The following is a 19,316-nucleotide window of genomic DNA, read 5'->3' as shown; positions in this document are numbered from 1 at the left end:
TAGAGTTCCTTTTTCCTCAATCTTTTGCAAAAGTTTGAGCAGGATTGATGTTAGTTCTTTTTGGTATGTTGATAAAATTTCCCTGTGAAGCCATCTGGCCCTGGGCTTTTGTTTGTAGGAAGAGTTTTGATAACTAATTGTATCTCTTTACGTGTAATTGATTTGTTGAGATCTTCTGTTTCTTCCTAAGTCAGTGTAGCTTGTTTGTATGTTTCTAGGAATTTGTCCGTTTCATCTACATTATCTAGTTTGTTGGCATGAGAGTAATTTTGGATAGTTTATTTTCCTACACAACAGAGCTAACCTTTATTTAGAGGACTTTATTTTAGCATTTTAAATGTATGAAAACTGCATACATTACATCATGCATAGATCTTACATACATCTTTAAACAGGTATGCAGAAAATAGTCTACCATTTTTAATGATTTATATCTTTTATTATTTGGGTGCATAAAGTTTACTGGAAGTATAGGTACATGTTTAGGTTAACTAGTGCATAGTTAAGTAATGCAGTTGCTCTAAAGCACTAAACTCTGATTGGATCATTTTTATGAAGGTTCAGTTAAGGAGGTAACTTTGCTTTTAAGCTTTTTGTTTTCCTGAGTATATGTAACATTTTCCATGAAATTCATTACTTAATCAGTAGAGGTAGGCTTTCGTTCAAGTTATTTTGTTTTCCTCACAGCGTCTTTACTCACACTCTGTCCCTTGAATATACTGAGGCTTTAAATGCATAAATGCATGACCCTAATTTCTTTATTACTAACACTATGGACTATAGACATATTACTTTACACTACTGTATATAAGAAATTAGGGTGAAGTGTCTCCCCCACTTTGGACAAAATTGTATTAAGCTTTGGAAACATACATTTTAAATATGGTAAGAGCTTTGAAAGACCTATCTTGTACTAGGTGGAATGATCAGCTTTTCCACATCTGCTATATGTAGCTGCAGGATGAATGAATAAATAAGGTTGTGTCGAATGAGTGAAAAAGTCTGTTTTCTAATAACTGTATTGAGTCGTTGAAAAAGTTAGGTAATGTTGAGAATTATAGCACTCACAGAAATGTTTTCAGGTAGCAAGTAAATTTCCTACAGTTGGCTTTATAATTGCCTAGCAAAAAATTGCATCTTCATGGAAACTTGTACTTTTAAATTCTTTCACTGAATCTTTTACAGATTAAAGAGTAACATCAAACTGAACAATAAGGAATAACATCAAATTAGACATTTATAGTTTGATCATTTCCCAGAATTCTGCCTTTTAAGAATTTTTTTCATTTTTAACTTTTTAAATTATATTGTGTAACATATATACAAAGCAAAGAAATAAAAAAGCAGTAGTTTTCAAAGCACTCTTCAACAGTTACAGGACAGATCCCAGAGGTTGTCATGGGCTACCATACGATTCTCTCATATTTTTCCTTCTAGCTGATTCAGAATATAGGAGGCTAGAAGGCTTAAATATTTTTTTATCATCACTGTCAACTTTTTTCCTTCTTTTTTTTTGAACAATAGTATATATACAAAAAAGCAATAAATTTCAAAGCACAGCACCACAATTAGTTGTAGAATATATTTCAAAGTTTGACATGGGTTACAAATTTCCCAATTTTAGGTTTTTACTTTAGCTGCTCTAAAATACTGGAGACTAAAAGAGATATCAATTTAATGATTCAGCATTCATATTCATTTGTTAAATCCTATCTTCTCTGTATAACTCCACCACCACCTTTGTTCTTTCCATCCCCCTCTTTAGAGGTGTTTTGGGCTATGGCCATTCTAAATTTTTGATACTGGAAGGATCTGTCACTAATATGGGGTTGGGAGATGAAACTATTTGATGTTCTGGAGAAGCTAGGCTAGGTTTCAGGACTTATCTGTACCAGGGACCCATCTGGAATTGAAGGTTTCTAGAAAGTTACTCTAGTGCATAGAACCATTGTGGAATCTTATATATTGTTGTAGATGTTCTTTAGGATTGGCTGGAAAGGAATTGGTTTAGGGTTGACAGGTTATGATTGGTAGCAAGTTCTGACTAAAGCTTGCATAAGAGCAACCTCTAGAGTAACCTCTCAGCTCTATTTGAACTTTCTCTGCTACTGGTACTTTACTAATTATACTTCTTTTCTTCCTTTGGTCAGGATGAAATTGTTGATCCCATGGTGCCAGGGCCTGATTCATCCTTAGGAGTCCTCTCCCACGTTGGCAGGGAGACTTTCACCCCTGGATGTCTTGTCCCACTTATTGGGGAGAGCCATGATCTCACTTGCAGAGTTGGCTTAGAGAGAGCCTTGGGAGAATATTTTATCTCACATTAAGAAAAGAATGTAATTTCCTTTTTTTCTTCACTTTCCAAACTTCCATGATTGTGTGCTGAATGTGGAACTTGCCATTGACCTGAAGAGATTGGTTACATACAATGGGATTGAGCAAATGCGTCAATACAGGGAGACTAATGGAAGCTAAAGTTTTCACTATAAGAGAAGTGGGTTACAAATGTGAAAAGATGAAAGACCAGATTGAGCACAGTGGTATTGGGTTGGAATTTGAGGTATCAGAATGATATCTATCTAGATTTATATAGGTAGATATAAAAATAATGTAGATACGCCTGTGTGTGAGAGACTACTGAGAGATCCTAGAATGTGTGACATTTCAGTCATACATTTCATAAAGTCATTTCATAAAGACCCATATCTTTATATCTTGCTATCTTTATAACATTTGTCACTAAGAACTCTCTCAGCACTCCTTATAGAAATGACTGACCCAAGGACTTCTCCAGAGAGAGTTCAAGGTGATCCCTAACATATTTGTGTAATAGGAAGTAAAGGTATGTTCAAAAAATGATGAGAGTTTGTCAACAGGATATCGAAGCAAGCCTGAAGGGGCCTCCTACTGGAAAATTTTGAGAATCAGGTAAATACAGCAATAGACTATAAACCTATTGAATAAAATAAAAATTCATGAGTCCATATTGCTATAGATACATCCATACATCCATTCATAAAATTGCAAACTAATAATAGTAGAAAGATTAATGGAATTAGAAAATCACTATTTGAAAGCTATCATAATAATGATTTATTCAGGTAAGAATCATCAGATGACAAGATGAATAGATGAAAGTTTGATTTGCAGCTATTTTTGTCTTAGAGTTATCTTATAAAATACTTTTTCATTACAAAGGGAGAAAGAATAACTTAATATTGGAAAAATTGGGCTGTCACCAATTTAACCAAATTTTTCCAGAAAACGTATTTCTGGTGGGCATGGGCATGCTCCGGGAAACAAATTAACCAAATTTTTAAAGTTAAGATTACCAGTGATGGAAGAAACTGACGTTTGCCCCTACATAATAACCAGCATGTGTTGAGCATGCATTTTGTGATAAGCACAACTTATGTCATCTTTACAATAATAGTTTGAGGAGATACATGCTATTATTCCTGCTTCTCAATGTAAGAAACCAAAGCACCGTGGGATTAAGGTACGTCTCTAGCTTCCACAGTAAGTTTGCTGAGCCACATTTTAGACTTGGAATTTTGATTGCCTAGGTCATGCTCTTTACTGCTTCTCTGTACTTACTGAAGTAAATATTTGCTGAATAAAAAATAAGTAAACCATGAATAGTAACTGAGCCATTCCTCAAAGGCTACTCATTTGTGCTGTATTTGTGTATATGAATTCTTTTCGATGGTGGTAGGAGGATGATGGAGTATTAGAATCTTTTGGTTTTTATTGAATTAAAATTTAAAGCATATAGATCTTAAGATTGTATGCAGTTCTAATACTTTTTGTGTGTTGTAAATCTGTGTCACCAAAACAGATACCAAGATTTAGTTTTGTCTGTTTTTGAACTTTATCTAAATGGATTTATCATTTTTTCTTTTTTTTTTTTGGTCTGTCTTTCACTCAACATTGTATCAAGGAAGCTGTGTTTGTATACTCAGTGATTTGATTACTAATTAATATTCTAGTGTATGATATTCCTTAGTTTATTTCCCATTCTACTGTTATGGACATTTATTCTTTCTAGTGCTTGGCTGTTTTGAATAAAGGTACCATTAATACTTTTGTACAAGTCTTCTCATGTAGATTAGTGTGCATTTCTGTTTGGGTATATGCCTAGTAGTGGAATTAATGATTCATAGAATGAATGTGTATGTAAAATTATAGGTCCTGTTAAGTATTTTTAAAAAATGGCTATACCAATATGTATTCCCACAAGCAATATAAAAAGGGTTCCATTTGTTCCATTTCCTTACCCCTCTTAATTTTGCCTGAAACTTGATTTTAGTTTCTCTTACGGGTGTATAATTGTATCCCATTTTTTGGTTTTATTTTCATGTCTCTGATGACTAATGAATGATATTGGGTACTTTTTTGTAGGTGTCATGGCCATTTTTAAGATGTCCATTTTCCCTCAAACTGATTCATATTTACAGTCTCAGTAAAAATTCTAGCAGGGTTAAAACAAGTCAAAACAAATCACAATCCTAGCATGTTTGTTTTTGAAAATTGATTATTCTAAAGTATACATGTGAATCTAGAGTCACTCTAATAGCCAATGCAGTATTGAAGAAGAGAAAAGTTGGAGAACTTCTACTACTCATATCGAGTCTTATTGTAAAGCTTACAGTAATGAGGGCAGATTGATATTGATACAATGACAGGTAAGAACTATGGAATAATAGTCGTAGAATACTTTAATGTAGCATTTTTAATAATGGGTAGACTAGTCAGAAGATCAATAAAAAAATACGGGATTTGAGTGATATGCTTAACCAACTAGAGTGGATAGAGATAAATAGAACATTGCACACAACAAAAACAATACACATTCTTCTAAAGTGCACCTGCATCGTTGTCCAGGATAGGTCATAGTTTGAATCATAAAACATACTGAAATCATATAGTGTGTATTCTTTGACCACAGTGGAATAAAGCTACAAATCAAGAACAGAGGGAGAAAGGGATAATTCATAAATATGTAGAAATTTTACAACATGCTCCTTGTATCCATTTGCTAAAGCTGCTGGAATGCAGTATACCAGAAATGGCACAGCTTTTAAAAAGAGTATTTATTAAGTTGCAAGTTATAATTTTAAAGGTGTGAAAATGTCCAAATTAAGGCACCACCGAGAGGTCACCTTTGCTCAAGAAACGCTGATGCTATCTGGACTACCTCTGTCAGCTGGAAAGGCACCTAGCTGGCATCTGCTGGTCCCTTACTCCTGGGCTCCTTTGTTTTCAGCCTGTGTTTCCAAGACAGGAGTTTCCTTACTTGTCTTCTCCAGACCTGGATTTCCTCTTCTGGCTTCTGTTGGCTGTCGCCAGGTTCTAGCTTACTTAGCATCTCATGGGAAGGCATATGGCATTGTCTGCTGGGCTTTCCATCTTCAAACATCTGGGTCTTGCGTTGGCTTTGTTGCTTCTGAACTGTTTCCAAAATGTTTCCCCTTTTAATTCCAGTAAACCAATCAAGACACCTTAAGTGGGCAGAGGCACAGCTCCATCTTAATCAAAAGGTCACAACCACAGTTGAGTGGATTTTATTTCCATGGAAACAATCTAATCAAAGGGTTCTACCCTAAATAATGTTGGATCAGAATTAAGAGACTATGGCTTTTCTGGGACACATAACAGTTTCAAACCAGCACATTCCTAAACAACCCTTATTAAAGAGGAAATCAGAGGTGAAATTAGGAAATATCTTGAGGTGAATGAGATGAAAATACAGCATACTAAATTTATGGGATTCAACAAAGTCAGTGAAGAGAGGAAAATTTATAGCTCTAAATGCTTATATTATGAAAGAAAGACTTCAAATCAGAGACTTAACTTTAAAACTGGAAAAACTATAACAAAAAGAGCAAACGAAACCTAAGATAAGTAGAAGGAAGGAAATAAGGATTAGAACAGAGATAAGTGTGTTTAAATGTTTGTGGAAGACCATGTATTAAATGAATGATATTGGGTCCCTGAAAGGAAGGAAAGTTGGTGGCTTGGGGACAGGGGTGAGAAGGCAAATTCTCACTGTATAGCTTTTTTTAAAAATGTATTTTAATAAGTTCTATTTCTCAGAAAAACTCCAAATTTAAGGTATCAGAAAAAAATCAAACATGGGAAACCAATAAAAAAATGCAAAGCATAACTGCCTAAGATACAAGACTAAGAGCTACTGTCAGACCTGCAGCATACAGCAGCCCTGTTTCCAAGATTGTAGTAAGCCTGTCAAGAAAAGCATTGAGCAACAATATCACAGATACAGAACGGACCATTCCTGAGCAGTCCTCACCCAAGAAAAATAAAGATGAAAGTTAAAACAAGTTGTTTTAAAAGATATACTAAAATGAAAATCTGTGAGAAAACTTCTTTAGGACATGAAGGGTAATATATAGACTATAACAGAACCGTATATATGCTGTCTGTGATTTCTGTGGATATTTGCTTGAATTCTGACCTGGGAGTCTTCCATTGCAGCACCTTGGCCAAGCATTCAGTTGTTGGTAGGGTCAATCCCAAGGTTCCTTGTGGCATCATAGTGGCAGGTCCTGTAGGAGCTGTAGTAACTGCTGGCACAGGAGGGGTTTCGGGGGGGGACATGGCACCTCTGTTGTTTTATGCCCATAGCACCTCCCATGGCCATCTGGCCCATCCATATCTTCTACTCTCTTGTATCAGGGAAGGTTCACTTGAGTCCTTCCTGCTGTTGCCATGTCATTTCCTCCTGCTGTCTTCGCATCTCTTCCTCAGTGGCACCTGTGCTCCACCTGCCTTGGAGCTCCAGTTGCTTTCAGTTTTTCATCTCTTGTGTGCAGTTCCTCCATCCTCAGAAGTTCTTGGCGCCTCATCAAATCCTGCCTCATTAGCATGACCTGGTGCAATGGCACGTAGCCTCTATGTCCATTTCCACCCTCTCATGAGCTTCCTTGTGTGGCCCACTTAGGCCTCCTGCTGCACTCAATGAGTGCCTTCCAATGCATTGTATACTCACTCAAAAGAGCCAGGCTGTGGAAATTTGGATGCCTGCTCTCCTTGTGAAATTGCTGTTTCTTTAAAACTAGCTTCTCTGGATGTCTCTCTTCATTGTCTGACTAGTCTGTGGGCTCCACAGTCACAGGTCCAGAAAATGTGGTTAGCAGGAAGGAGCCTTCCTAGCATCTGTCCAGAGCTTTCCAAGCAGCTGGCTTCCCTCAGAACTCAACAGTGCCTTTCTGAGGCCCTTCCTCCAGCATCCACAATGACTACAGCCCTCTCCACCTGACCAAACACAAACAAGGCCTCCTGCAGCATTTTGTTAGACACGTACTGAGGAAGGTTTCTAAGTGTAAGGGATGTATTATGGCAGGCAAAGCATGCATGCGGCTGCTTTCCATCAAGTGGCACATTATCCACCTCCACTTTGACAATCTCTGCTAGGATTTGTGCTTCCAAGTGAATAATGCCAAAGTCATTATCCTTATGAGTGAAGACCTTGCCCGATTTCCCACATTGTACAAATAGTTTCCTCATTTTCTCCTGAGTGATGTCAGGAGGAAGATTGCCTACAAAGAGACCGCTATGTTAGGTGAAAGTTTTCTCTCCTGGTTTCCTAATATTCTTCAAGTCAATAGTCAAGCCTTCATTTTGGCTTCTGGCCTGTTGCCAGCTTTGCAGTTGTTGGTGGTGGCTGCTTCTCTTGTTGCTGCAGGTGGTGAAGCTGATGATCATGCCTTGGAGTATGGCTTTGCTTCTCTAGTTAAAGGTTTTATTGCTCAGCATTTCTGCACCTCAACTTCAATTGGAAAAGGCAACCAAGTGTTTCCCAAGTCCTCTCTAACCTGGACTTCTGTTCTACTGACTGTTTTCTCCTCAGAGTAACCGTGACCACTGCATACTTTTTATCACTGTTGTAAATTTTGTACTATGTGAGTGTATTGCCTATTCAGTAAATTTAAAGCAAAACAAACTCCCCTCCCCCACAGGCGCCTGCAAAGATACTTATTACTCTGGAGTAAACAAGTCAACCAGCTTGTCAGGTGGGGCCAGAAATCTGTAGTCCTACTAAGGGGGATAAATGAATGGAGGAATGATGATTTTAGGAAATTGAGACTTATCAGTATGGTAAGATTGTATCATGTAAAGGGAGATCTGGTTTGGTAAATGACTTAATAGGTAATAATTCATTGACTTGCTTGTCATACCAAGGAATTTGGACTTTCTCTTGATGGTAGTGATGGCTATATATTAAAAAAGGAAGTGATGGGATCAGATTTGTGTTATAAGTACTACCATCGTTACAGTATTAGAATAAGTGGTTCTATTAAACAAATATAATGTGAGCCGTATGTGTAATTTAAATATCTAGTATGAGACAAGAAACAGGTAAAATTAATTTTAAGAATTTAACACTAAACAATATGCATAATATCATTTTTATATGTACCTGTATGAAAGTATTGAAGTATTTTACATGACTTTTTCATACTAAATTTTCACAGTTTTGTGGATATTTTATACTTAGAGCATATCTAATTACTAACTAACTACATTTCAAGTGCTCAGTTAGCTATATGTAGTACATTGGACAGTACACATGTGAACAGTCCATCAGGGTCTAGTCAGAAAACAGAATCCTTGCCAGTAATTTGAATAGGCAAAATTTAATGTAAAGAATTATTAATTAATAAAAGGTCATTAGACATTTGTCATTTGGGAATTGCAATTTATAAACCTTAAGATACCATCATACTCCTGTTTGAATGGCTAGATTTAAAAAAAACTGATAACGCCAATATTGGTGAAGATATGAAGCAACAGGAACTCTCATTCATTTTTTTGTGGGAATGCAAAGTGGAATAGCCACTTTGGAAGACTGGCTGTTTCCTACAAAACTAAACAATCTTATCATAGTCTCTGGCAAGTGCACTCCTGTCTATTTATAACTGATTCAGAAACTTACGTCTACACAAAAATCTGCAGCTTTATTTCTAATTACCAGCTACTGATGACCTGGTATCCTTCAGTTGATGAATGGAGAAACAAACTTTGGTACATCCATACAATGGAATATTATCCAAAAATAAAAAGAAATAAGCTGTTCAACCATGAAAAAACATGGATGAATCTTAAATGTGTATTGTCAAGTGAAAGAAGCCAGCATGTAATGGCTACATCTGTATGGTTCCAATTATATGATACCCTGAAAAAGACAGAACTACTGCAATGATAAAAGATCAATGTTTACCAGTGGTTTGTAGGTGAGGGGAAGAATTGAATGGGGTGAAGCACAGGTGATCTTTTCAGATGGTGAAGCAATGCTTGTGATGCTGTGTGGATATCCCATACTAGGCATTTGTCAAAATGTATGGAACAATACATCCAGAGTGAATTTTATGTTTGTAATGAGAAAAATATCATTTAGCAGTTAGGTGGATTCCATGAAGGAATGCAGACTGTAACAAGGAATTTTAACTGTATTACAAAGGTATGAAACAACCTTATGGAAGGCTGTGAGGGAAAAGGTGCTGACCTAGGTAAGTTGGGAATTAATTTGTAAGACTAAAGGCAAAAGAAACTTTATAAAACACTGTAATCTAGTTGGTAAAGCTTGCTTCCCATAAGTCTATGGTTTAACAATTCTGTTACTGCTGTACATGTGTACTGGAATTGAACAGTTAAGTAAATGAATGTTAGACGGTAGGATCTAGACTTCTCATTTTTGAAGTAGGTGTTGATGGGTTAGCAAGAGGAGGCCATCAGTGAGGTAAATGGAAAAGATCAGGAGATATCAGTATGAATTTACATGTGGCTTTATATAGTTGTAGATGGTTACATATAGAAATGCTTTTATTCATGTATTTGTATTTACAGGTTAGTAAACATACGTATTTCCTTGTTCTTTCTGCTGGGAGAGCCTAGAAGCAAGGACATCCCACTCACAAGAGCAAAAACCTGGTATCCAGATCTTGGTTTCTAATACTATTCTCTAGCAAAAGAAAACAGGGTTTCTGAGAGAAATGGTTGATTCTGAAATTGGGGCAGGAAATAGAGCAGGTGAGCCTCCAGCATTGTATAGTGCTAGAAAGAAAGGAAGTCCTCAGAGAAACCAGCAATGGTGATGGGTATTTGTTAAGGGGAGATAGAAGTCAATTGAAAGAGCCCTCAATGACCAGTACTAGAACAATTTGAGCAACAAAATAAATAATATAAAATTGGATTATAGCCCACAGTGTAAAATAAATATCTATTAGCCCATGGTGATAAAAATAATTAAAGAAAGAAAGAAACGGGTGAAAATAAGCAAATTTCCTTTGCATATGAATTTCAAATCATTTATGTAGATTCCCACCCCTACCCCACCCCTGCCATAGCAGAAGCATAATTCCCCAGCCCTAAAGTGTGGGCTGTATATAGTGACTTCCTTCCAAGAGTATAGAGTAAGAAGGAGTAGGAAGGGTAACTTTACAGCAGAGAGACCTGATGAACACTACTCGACCAAGTGATTAAGGCAACATCAACAGTAATAAATCATGTTATTAGTATGTACCCATAATACGAGGTGATGAAAATGAAATTTACATCTGTGATTTTTCCTTCCCTAAACTCATGTCAGTTTAATCTTGAGAAACACATCAGACAAATCTAAATTGAGGGACATTGTACAAACCACCTGGCCAGTATTCCTCAAAAAATGTCAAGTTCTTCATAAACCAGGAAAGTCTGAGAAACTGTCATTGCCAAGAGGCACCTAGAGACATGACAGCCAAATGTAATGTAGTGTCCTGGATGGAGTTCTGGAACAGAAAAAAGGGCATTAGGTAAAACTTAAGGAAATCTGAATACACTGTAGACTTTAGCAGTTTATTGGTTCAATAATTGTAACAAATGTATCATACTAATGTAAGTTAGTAAAGGTAACTAGGTGTTGTATATGTGGAATTCTTTGTACTACCTTTGTATTATTCTAAAACTCTAAACTTTTAGAAAAGTTTATTTAAAGATAAAATAAGCAGTAAAATATTATGTTTTAATCTTTATACATTAAAATGGTTGTAAAGCGGAAGAAGTATTGAAAAGAAGGCTGAAAGAGTACTCTGATAATCACAGGAATAGCAAATGCAGGGGCCAGTTACTGGCACCAGGAAGAAAAGTCCCTTACTCTATTTACAGTGTTACTCTTCAGCCTTCTACTATTACCAGTGCCCATCGTTGCTGTGGACTGAAAAGAGAAATGTTTACATGCTCCAAATCGAATATCACAAAGCAGGCCAAATAAGGTTGAATGTGGAGCTGAGGATGGGGCATTAAATGAATACCTGGAACAGGGATATTGTGAGAATGAATTAAATACTCTAATGAGTATATAAGATTGAGAAGAAAAGATGCCTAGGAGAGACCTCCAACAGTTCTTTAACACCAGTGGTGAGGGAATATACAGAAGGAAAGGAAAGGAAGAAAACCATGTGACCTGTTACGAGAGAGTTTCAAGAAATGTCGGTTGCATTTCATAATTTGGATATCATTAGTGAGTTTGAAGTAGCAGCCTTGCAATGATTTTTTTATGTGAATGACATTTATGGAAATAGATATAGTGACTCAAACCAGTTTTTCAAATTACCCTGGGCTCTACAGGTGTGAGACATAGATAAGATGTAGCTGTTACTCACATTTTTAAAATTGGATTTGGGGTGATGGAATGTTAATTAAAGAATGTAACCTCCATCAGGTCAGGGATGTTTGTTGGTTTTGTTTATTACTTTATTCCTAGTACCTATAATAGTTCAGATATATTCAATACAAACTTGTTTAGTGATTGAATGAGAGATATTGAATACTTCAGTAAAGGGAGAAGTTGAATATTCAGTATTTCGAGCTGTTTTACTGGACAGTGTTTTTGAGGAAGTAGGAGAGAAGTTAGGGGATAAGAAGGAAATTTCATGGGGGGCATGGTTAATTGTTCAGTATTGGTATTACTGTTGCATCATAAGTTAATTTTAAAATTATTTGTCATACCTTGGGTGTATGAACTTATGTTTTGCCTTTTATACTTATTTTTATTATAAATGGAGTAACTGAAAACAACTGTAACGCTTATTGTGGTTGGAGATTATGTCTCTTATTTGTAGTAGTGCTAAATACCCTCCATGGGTACAGACATAATTTGACATCATCTTGCATAAAACTGAGTCAGCCTGTATTTAACTGTAACTTTTTCCTCATACTTTTATTCAGTCTACAAATAAGAAACCTCGAAAATCACCAGGAGAGAAGAGCAGAATTGAAGCTGGAGTTAGAGGAATAGGCCGTGGAAGAGCTAATGGGCATCCTCAACAGAATGGCGAAGGAGAGCCCGTTACGTTATTTGAGGTGGTGAAACTTGGGAAAAGTGCAATGCAGGTAAGTTTTAAGTGTTTCTTATTTCACGTTTAAAGCAGTACAGTTCCTCAGTAACCTATGAAGAACATCGTCAGGTATAGAGTTTTAAATACTTTTTTTTCTTACACGGGCAGTCATTGGGAAATGAACCCGGGTCTCCGGCATGGCAGGCAAGGACTCTGCCACTGAGCCACCATTGCCCACCCCTAAATACTCTTCTTGATTGTATAATGAAGAAGTTTATGTAAAGGTTTTAAAATTTGTTTTGTAAAGAGCACTAGGAAAAGCATTTTTTTAATAGTAGGATAAATTTTGTCCTTAATATAATGACTTTTGCATATGAATTGAGCAAGAGTTTTACAGTTGCCTTAGTAGTATATTTTTAGAATTTGATTTTATATACGTAACATGTATGTATTAAAGAATGTTGAGAGACAGAGAAGGTTTACGAAAGCATTCCTAAGTAGTAAAATCAGGAATAAAAGCAATTTATGTCATGATTATTTTCACATTGTATGTGTGTGTTTGTGATCTTTCGTAATCTTCTTACTCTTTTTTACCTTACCTCATTCACTCACCAAATATCAGTAAATATTTACTGTTTATTGATATCTTGCTAACTCATTATGAGGATATACCATAATCACTTTACTATTCCTTTAGTAGGGCTTTACATTTTTTTTCAGTATTATAAAATTTATTAATTATCTATATTTACATCTACATATTTTTAAAATATAAGTACTTGGGTACAGGTATTTTTTTTAATTATATTTTAAATTGTTGTGATATATAAATACTGTATTACTCTCCAAAAATGTATTACTTTACCTTTTACCAGAAGTCTAGCAAATGCCCTCCTTTCCTTTTACTAGTGCTAGCAATTGGGTATTTTATATTTAAGAATAATCTAATAATGCACATTAAAAATGGTGATTTCTTGATATGTTAATTAGCATTTATTTGAACACTTGTGATTGTAAATATGTTAATTCTGTTTATTTACTTACTTTAAAAAAATTAAAAAAATTTTTTTTGACACATCTTTGCACACATACAGCCCATACATGGTGTATAATCAATGGCTCACAATAACATCACGTAGTTGTTTATTCATCACCATGATCATTTTTTAGAACCTTGCATCACTCCGGAAAAAGAAAGAAAAAGAAAAAAGAAAAAATTGCATACATCTCATATCCATTACCTGTCCTGCTCATTAACCACTAGTATTTTCATCTTCCCATTTATTTTACTCCTTACCCCCCCTTTTATTTATTTATCTTTTATCCATATTTTTTTAATCGTCTGTCCTTACCCTGGATAAAAAGAGCATCAGACACAAGGTTTTCACAATCACACAGCCACATTGTAAAAGCTATATCATTATAACATCATTTTCAAGAATCAAGGCTACTGGAACAGAGCTCACCAGTTTCTGGTACTTTCCTCCAGCCACTGTAGTATACCATAAACTAAAAAGGGGTATTACATAATGCATAAGAATAATCTCCAGAGTAAACTCTCAACTCTGAAATCTCTCAGCCACTGAAACTTTATTTTGTCTTATTTCTTTCTTTTGGTCAGGAAGGCTTTCTCAGTCCCATCATGCCAGGACCTGGCCTATCCAGAAGTTCTGTCCCACTGTGCCATTGAGATTTACAACCCTGGGGGTTATGACCCACTAGGGAGGAGGGCAGTGAGTTCTCCTGCCGAGTTGGCTTAGAGAGAGAGAGAGACACCACATCTGAGCAACGAAAGAGGTTCTCTGGGGATGACTCTTAGACATAGTTTTTGCTTACCTTTGATATTTCATTTTCAATTTGATTTTGAAAATTTGAGTAATTTATAAAACATTTATAGTTTGAAAGTAGATAAATTCCGTAATATGGCTTTGAGCCACTAAGATTGACACTTCTTCATTATACTTAGTTGAAGAGTTTTAACAAACTACAGAAGTATTGGTTTTGACAGCTACTTGATTGCTTTCTACCTGCAAATGGAAATACCAATAATCAGGAAAATAAGGAAAGTGAATTTTTACGTGAGATTTTACAATGGCTTTTCAGTATTTTACTTTTACTTTTTCAGATCAAACTTCATTTTAAAAGATGTGTATATGTAAAAATAATTTTAATGCATAATGTATCAAAGTTCAATATGAGTTTTATTTAATATGAACAAAATCTTATCTATATTTGAAAAACATATTCATTGCTGTTATACATTTCTTGCATCTAGTATGTTCCAGGTTACTTTTCCCTAAAACACTGCTTTATACTGACACCTTCTCCTGCTTAAAATCTTATAGGTCCACATTGTCTAAAAGATAAATTATATCAGACTTAGTAGTCAAGTCTGGTGCTAGTAGTCAGGACCTGGGGCTTTCCAGGACTTGGTTTTCGTATGCCTTTTAAAATTTTTTGAGAGATTTTTACAGACATTTTTTACTTACTGTATTTTTATAATTATTCATGTTATATTTTTTCATTCCCAGCTATATTCAGATTAACATACAAATGTCTAATTTTTTTCGGTCAGTTTTCCATTGTAGGTTATTTTTTCTTACAAATTTTTATCCCATGATTTTTAATATTTACATAGTGCTCCTTAATATAACTGGGCCATGATTTATTTAGCTAATTTCTGTTGTGTGGGCTTTCTGCAATTTTAGTCTGTTAAAAACAATACCTCTTCAAATTCCCTTATGTATATATTATATACATAATCTTAGTTGTACATATAAAAGTATTTTTGTAATATAAATTCCTGAAAATGGTTGCTGGGCAAAGGTAATGCATGTTTGAAAAACTGATATGAGTCTTCCATTGAAGGGGGTAGCACAGTAATTTCAGTTTACCATCTCCTTGCTTCTAATTTAATTAGTGATAAAATTTTAAAATGAGGACAGTCATTGCTGAATTTTGGAACAAACTATTTTTGGGATCTGAACATAAGTAAAACTACAAAGTGTTGAACTCCAGACCTGAATTACTAGGAATTTGGCTTTTGCATGTTAAATGATTGAAAGCCCTCAATGAACAATAAGGTACTAGAGTCAGGTTTATTACATGAAGCCAGGCCCTCATGTTAGTTTCCCTAACTAACTGAAAAACTAGCTGAAAAAACTAACTGAAAAACTAACTGAAGAAAGGCTAAGGCTTATGTTTAGGTGATTATGTGTCTCAGATTAGCCTGGAGATTCCCAGTTGTTGCTTATTGTCCCAGTGTAATTATTATTAGAGACTCCTTTAATACTCAGAGGGTCCTAGTTTGGACCATATAAGTTATACTAAAACCCCACTTAAAGGAAATTAAGGGCTGAGGGAAGGGAGGAAACAGATATATTTCTTTTTTTTTTTTTAATTAATTAAAAAAAATGAACAACAAACAAAACATTGATATCATTCCATTCTACATATACAATCAGTAATTCTTAATATCATCACATAGTTGCATATTCAACATTTCTTAGAACATTTGCATCGATTTAGAAAAAAAAAAAGACAACAGAAAAAGAAATAAAACGGTAACAGAGAAAAAAAAGATTATACATACCATACCCCTTACCCCTCGTTTTCATTTACCACTAGCATTTCAAACTAAATTTATTTTAACATTTGTTCCCCCTATTATTTATTTTTATTCCATATGTTCTACTCTACTGTTGATGTAGTAGATAAAAGGAGCATCAGACACAAGGTTTTCACATTCACAGAGCCTCATTGTGAAAGCTGTATCATTGTTCAGTCATCATCAAGAAACATGGCTACTGGAACACAGCTCTACATTTTCAGGCAGTTCCCTCCAGCCTCTCCACTACATCTTGAACAACAAGGTGATATCTACTTAATGTGGAAGAATAACCTCCAGGATAACCTCTCCACTCTGGAACTCTCAGCCATTGACACTTAGTCTCATTTCACTCTTCCCCCTTTGGTCAAGAAGGTTCTATCAATCCCTTGATGTTAATTCTCAGCTCATTCTAGGGTTTTTCTCAGTTGCTGAATCTCAGCTCATTCCAGGATCTCTGTCTCACATTGCCAGGAAGGTCCACACCCCTGGGAGTCATGTCCCATGCAGAGAGGGAGCAGATATACTTCTTATTACTAGGACCTGAGTTGAAATGTCTTGGTTGGTGAACCTGAGTTGAAATGCTGACTTGGTTGGTGATGGGAGCTGTAAAATCACTAATATGTTTTTAGGGCAGTAAGCCTACATTATATAATCTGGGTTTGCAGTGGAATCCCTAGGATGAATAGAGGTAATCGTAGAAACATGAGATGGGGAGGGATAAATAGTAAAAGAAATAAACAAACATGTTTAAAATAGGGATGAAATAAGAAATTCTGGTCCATTGGGTGAGGTGGGAATAAGTGAAGAATAGGTAGATATGAAAAAGGACCATTCTTGAAAATCAAAAATACATTTTTGAAGTAAAAAAATTAAATAAATTAGTTTTACTGTAGAAAAATGCTAGATTAGATACTATCAAAGAGTGAATTAATGAATTGGCATTCATTAGCCATTTACTTAGAATGTAGCCCAGAGATACAAGGAGGTTAATTAACATATATATATTTCATGCAAGGGTAAATATATATATAAATAAAAGGGAAGTTGAGAAACTCTGGATGGAGTGAAGGGTTCCAAAATATGCCAGGATAGGATATCAGAGGGCATAGAAGAGATGGAGTTTTTAACGAGATAATTGTAAAGAAATTTCCAGGCATACGTCTTCAGTTTTAAAGAGTGTTCTCTCTCCTTAAAATGAGTGACCAAGATAAATGAACAAGATAAATGAAAAGAACTACATACCTATTAATAGTATGGTAGAACTGCAGAATATTGAAGATCAAAAGAAAATCTTGAAAGCTTTTATGAACGAATGATGGATCCTGTTCTAGTCTGAATGTTTAACATAAATGTTAAACACACAGTAATTTCCCCTAAGTTGCACATCTATTTGGAAGTATGAAAATGTACTTTTAAATAACTCATTGTTAAAGCGGAAATATAACAAATGGAAATGACCAAATGTATGGAATATTATTGCCAATGAAAGCAATATATATCACAACTTCTTGGGGCCACCTAAAATACCACTTGGAAAATATTCAGCTTTAAATCTCTTAATGTTAGGCTTTTGACATTAGAAACCAAAGAAGGAAAGATAGCAAACCTAAAGAAATTAGAAAGAAAGGAATAATAAAAGTAGAAATGGAAATTAATTAAAAAGCCAACTAAATAAAAATATTAGCAGTTTGATTTTAGTAAATTTTTCAGACATGCAAGAATAGTATGATCCTAGAAAACCTTTTACTGTAATGTACCAAATAATCAGATTATAATAGGGAAAAGACCTATATTTATCTGAATTTACATAGAACGTTTAGAAAAGTCTTTAATAAAAGTAGCTGATTCATGATAAAACTCATGATGAATTAGGAATAGGAGGAAACTTTCTTAACGTAGTAAAGATTATCTTCCAAAAATCGGTAGTGCACACCACATCTTTTTACAGTGAGACTCCCAGGAACAAAATCATCACTAGTATTTAACATTCATTGTACTGGAGACCTTAGCCAATGCAGTAAAAGAAAACAAAAAACAAGAACCGCAACAATTGAAAATAGAAGATGCAAAATTATTCTTATTTGCAGAGGATTCACTTGACTAAGTAGAAATTCCAAGAGAAACTAAAGACTATTAGAATTAATGAGTGTTTAGCAAGATTCAGGGACAGAAAATTAACATCACAGAAAATCAGTAGCCTTCTGTATAGCAGCAGTAGCCAGTTAGAACATATGATAGGAAATGAGCCCATTTGAAATACAGGCTAAATCAATAAGGTCCTAAGGAAAAATCTAATAAAAGTTTGGGAGGAACAGAATAAAATACGGTTTCATACCCAGGGTATTGGGGAATATAAAAAAGACCTGGGACATAGCAGAAGTCAGCAAGACTGTAAATCAATGACTTGTGGGAATACAAATCTGTATAGTCATTCTGGAGAAAATTTTGGCCATATCAAGAAAAATTGGATTACCTATCCAGTCTTCATTCAGAAAATATTTAATGAATTCTCATACTGTGGGAGCTACTATTCTTTTTTCTTTTAAATTTTTTATTGTGAAAAATAACATATATACAAAAAAGCAATAAATCTCAAAGCACACCCCAACAATTAGTTATAGAACAGATTTCACAGCCACTGTTCTTTTCATTGAGGATGGAGCGTTGAGGAAAGCAATTCAATTCCTAGATGTAAAGAGAAATTCTTGGACATGTTTATAAGGGAGGCATATTCAGGAATGTTTATTGCTAATTTTGTTTGTAATAGGAAAAACCTAAATGCCTGTGAACAGGACATACGCATTCTCTTTACAGATGTAAGGAGAAATTCTTGGACATGTTTGTAAGGGAGGCATATTCAGGAATGTTTATTGCTTATTTTGTTTGTAATAGTAAAAACCTAAATACCTATGAACAGGTCAGTTGGTAAATGAAATGTGTTATATTTGGACATATAAAATCTCAAAATGAGTGAGCAAGAGCTATAGGTACTTTATAGATAAATTTCAGAAATGCGTTTTGTGTAAGAAAGCAAGTTGTACAATGATACATAAAGCATGATTTATTTATATAACTATAAATGCATACATAAAATTATTTAACACAGTTTATTATATTGTTTACTTAGAAGGATGAAAGAGAATGGTATATATAGGTGCTTCAGCTGTAAAAGGAAACAGAAGGAAAAACAAGAAGAAACAAATATGGTAGCAAAATGTTATGTGTTGTGGGAGCTGGGTGTTCTGTACCTTCCTTTGTTGTTTATTTTATCATTGAGATATCATTTGAGATTAAAAAAAAATGTTTCTGGAATGTTTCTCAAAGGAGTGCTTCTGTAGTCAAATAACTATATCCCATTCCTCCTTTTA

The 19,316-nt window shown here is 34.9% G+C and overlaps 1 protein-coding gene and 1 pseudogene across 9 annotated transcripts in view; one reads left to right on the top strand and one right to left on the bottom strand.

The window, feature by feature from the left end:
- STAG1 (STAG1 cohesin complex component) overlaps nt 1–19,316 on the top strand; it is a 496,328-nt gene that overhangs the window by 150,069 nt on the left and 326,943 nt on the right. For 7 of the 9 annotated variants that reach the window (XM_077130200.1, XM_077130199.1, XM_077130205.1 and 4 more), the window contains one exon: nt 12,229–12,393. In XM_077130200.1, coding sequence (XP_076986315.1) covers nt 12,229–12,393 — 165 coding nt within the window. Of the gene's footprint in view, nt 1–9,862; nt 9,952–12,228; nt 12,394–19,316 lie in introns of those variants that run through there. The other 2 variants (XM_077130207.1, XM_077130206.1) reach the window with 1 other exon arrangement.
- Nucleotides 6,415–7,776, bottom strand: LOC143657782 (non-POU domain-containing octamer-binding protein pseudogene; annotated as a pseudogene).

The sequence above is a fragment of the Tamandua tetradactyla genome, chromosome 15 (assembly GCF_023851605.1).
Source record: "Tamandua tetradactyla isolate mTamTet1 chromosome 15, mTamTet1.pri, whole genome shotgun sequence".
In the NCBI taxonomy this organism is placed as follows: Eukaryota; Metazoa; Chordata; class Mammalia; order Pilosa; family Myrmecophagidae; genus Tamandua; species Tamandua tetradactyla.
Note: the sequence above shows the minus strand (reverse complement) of the source record. Positions and strands in the feature narration are given on the sequence as shown.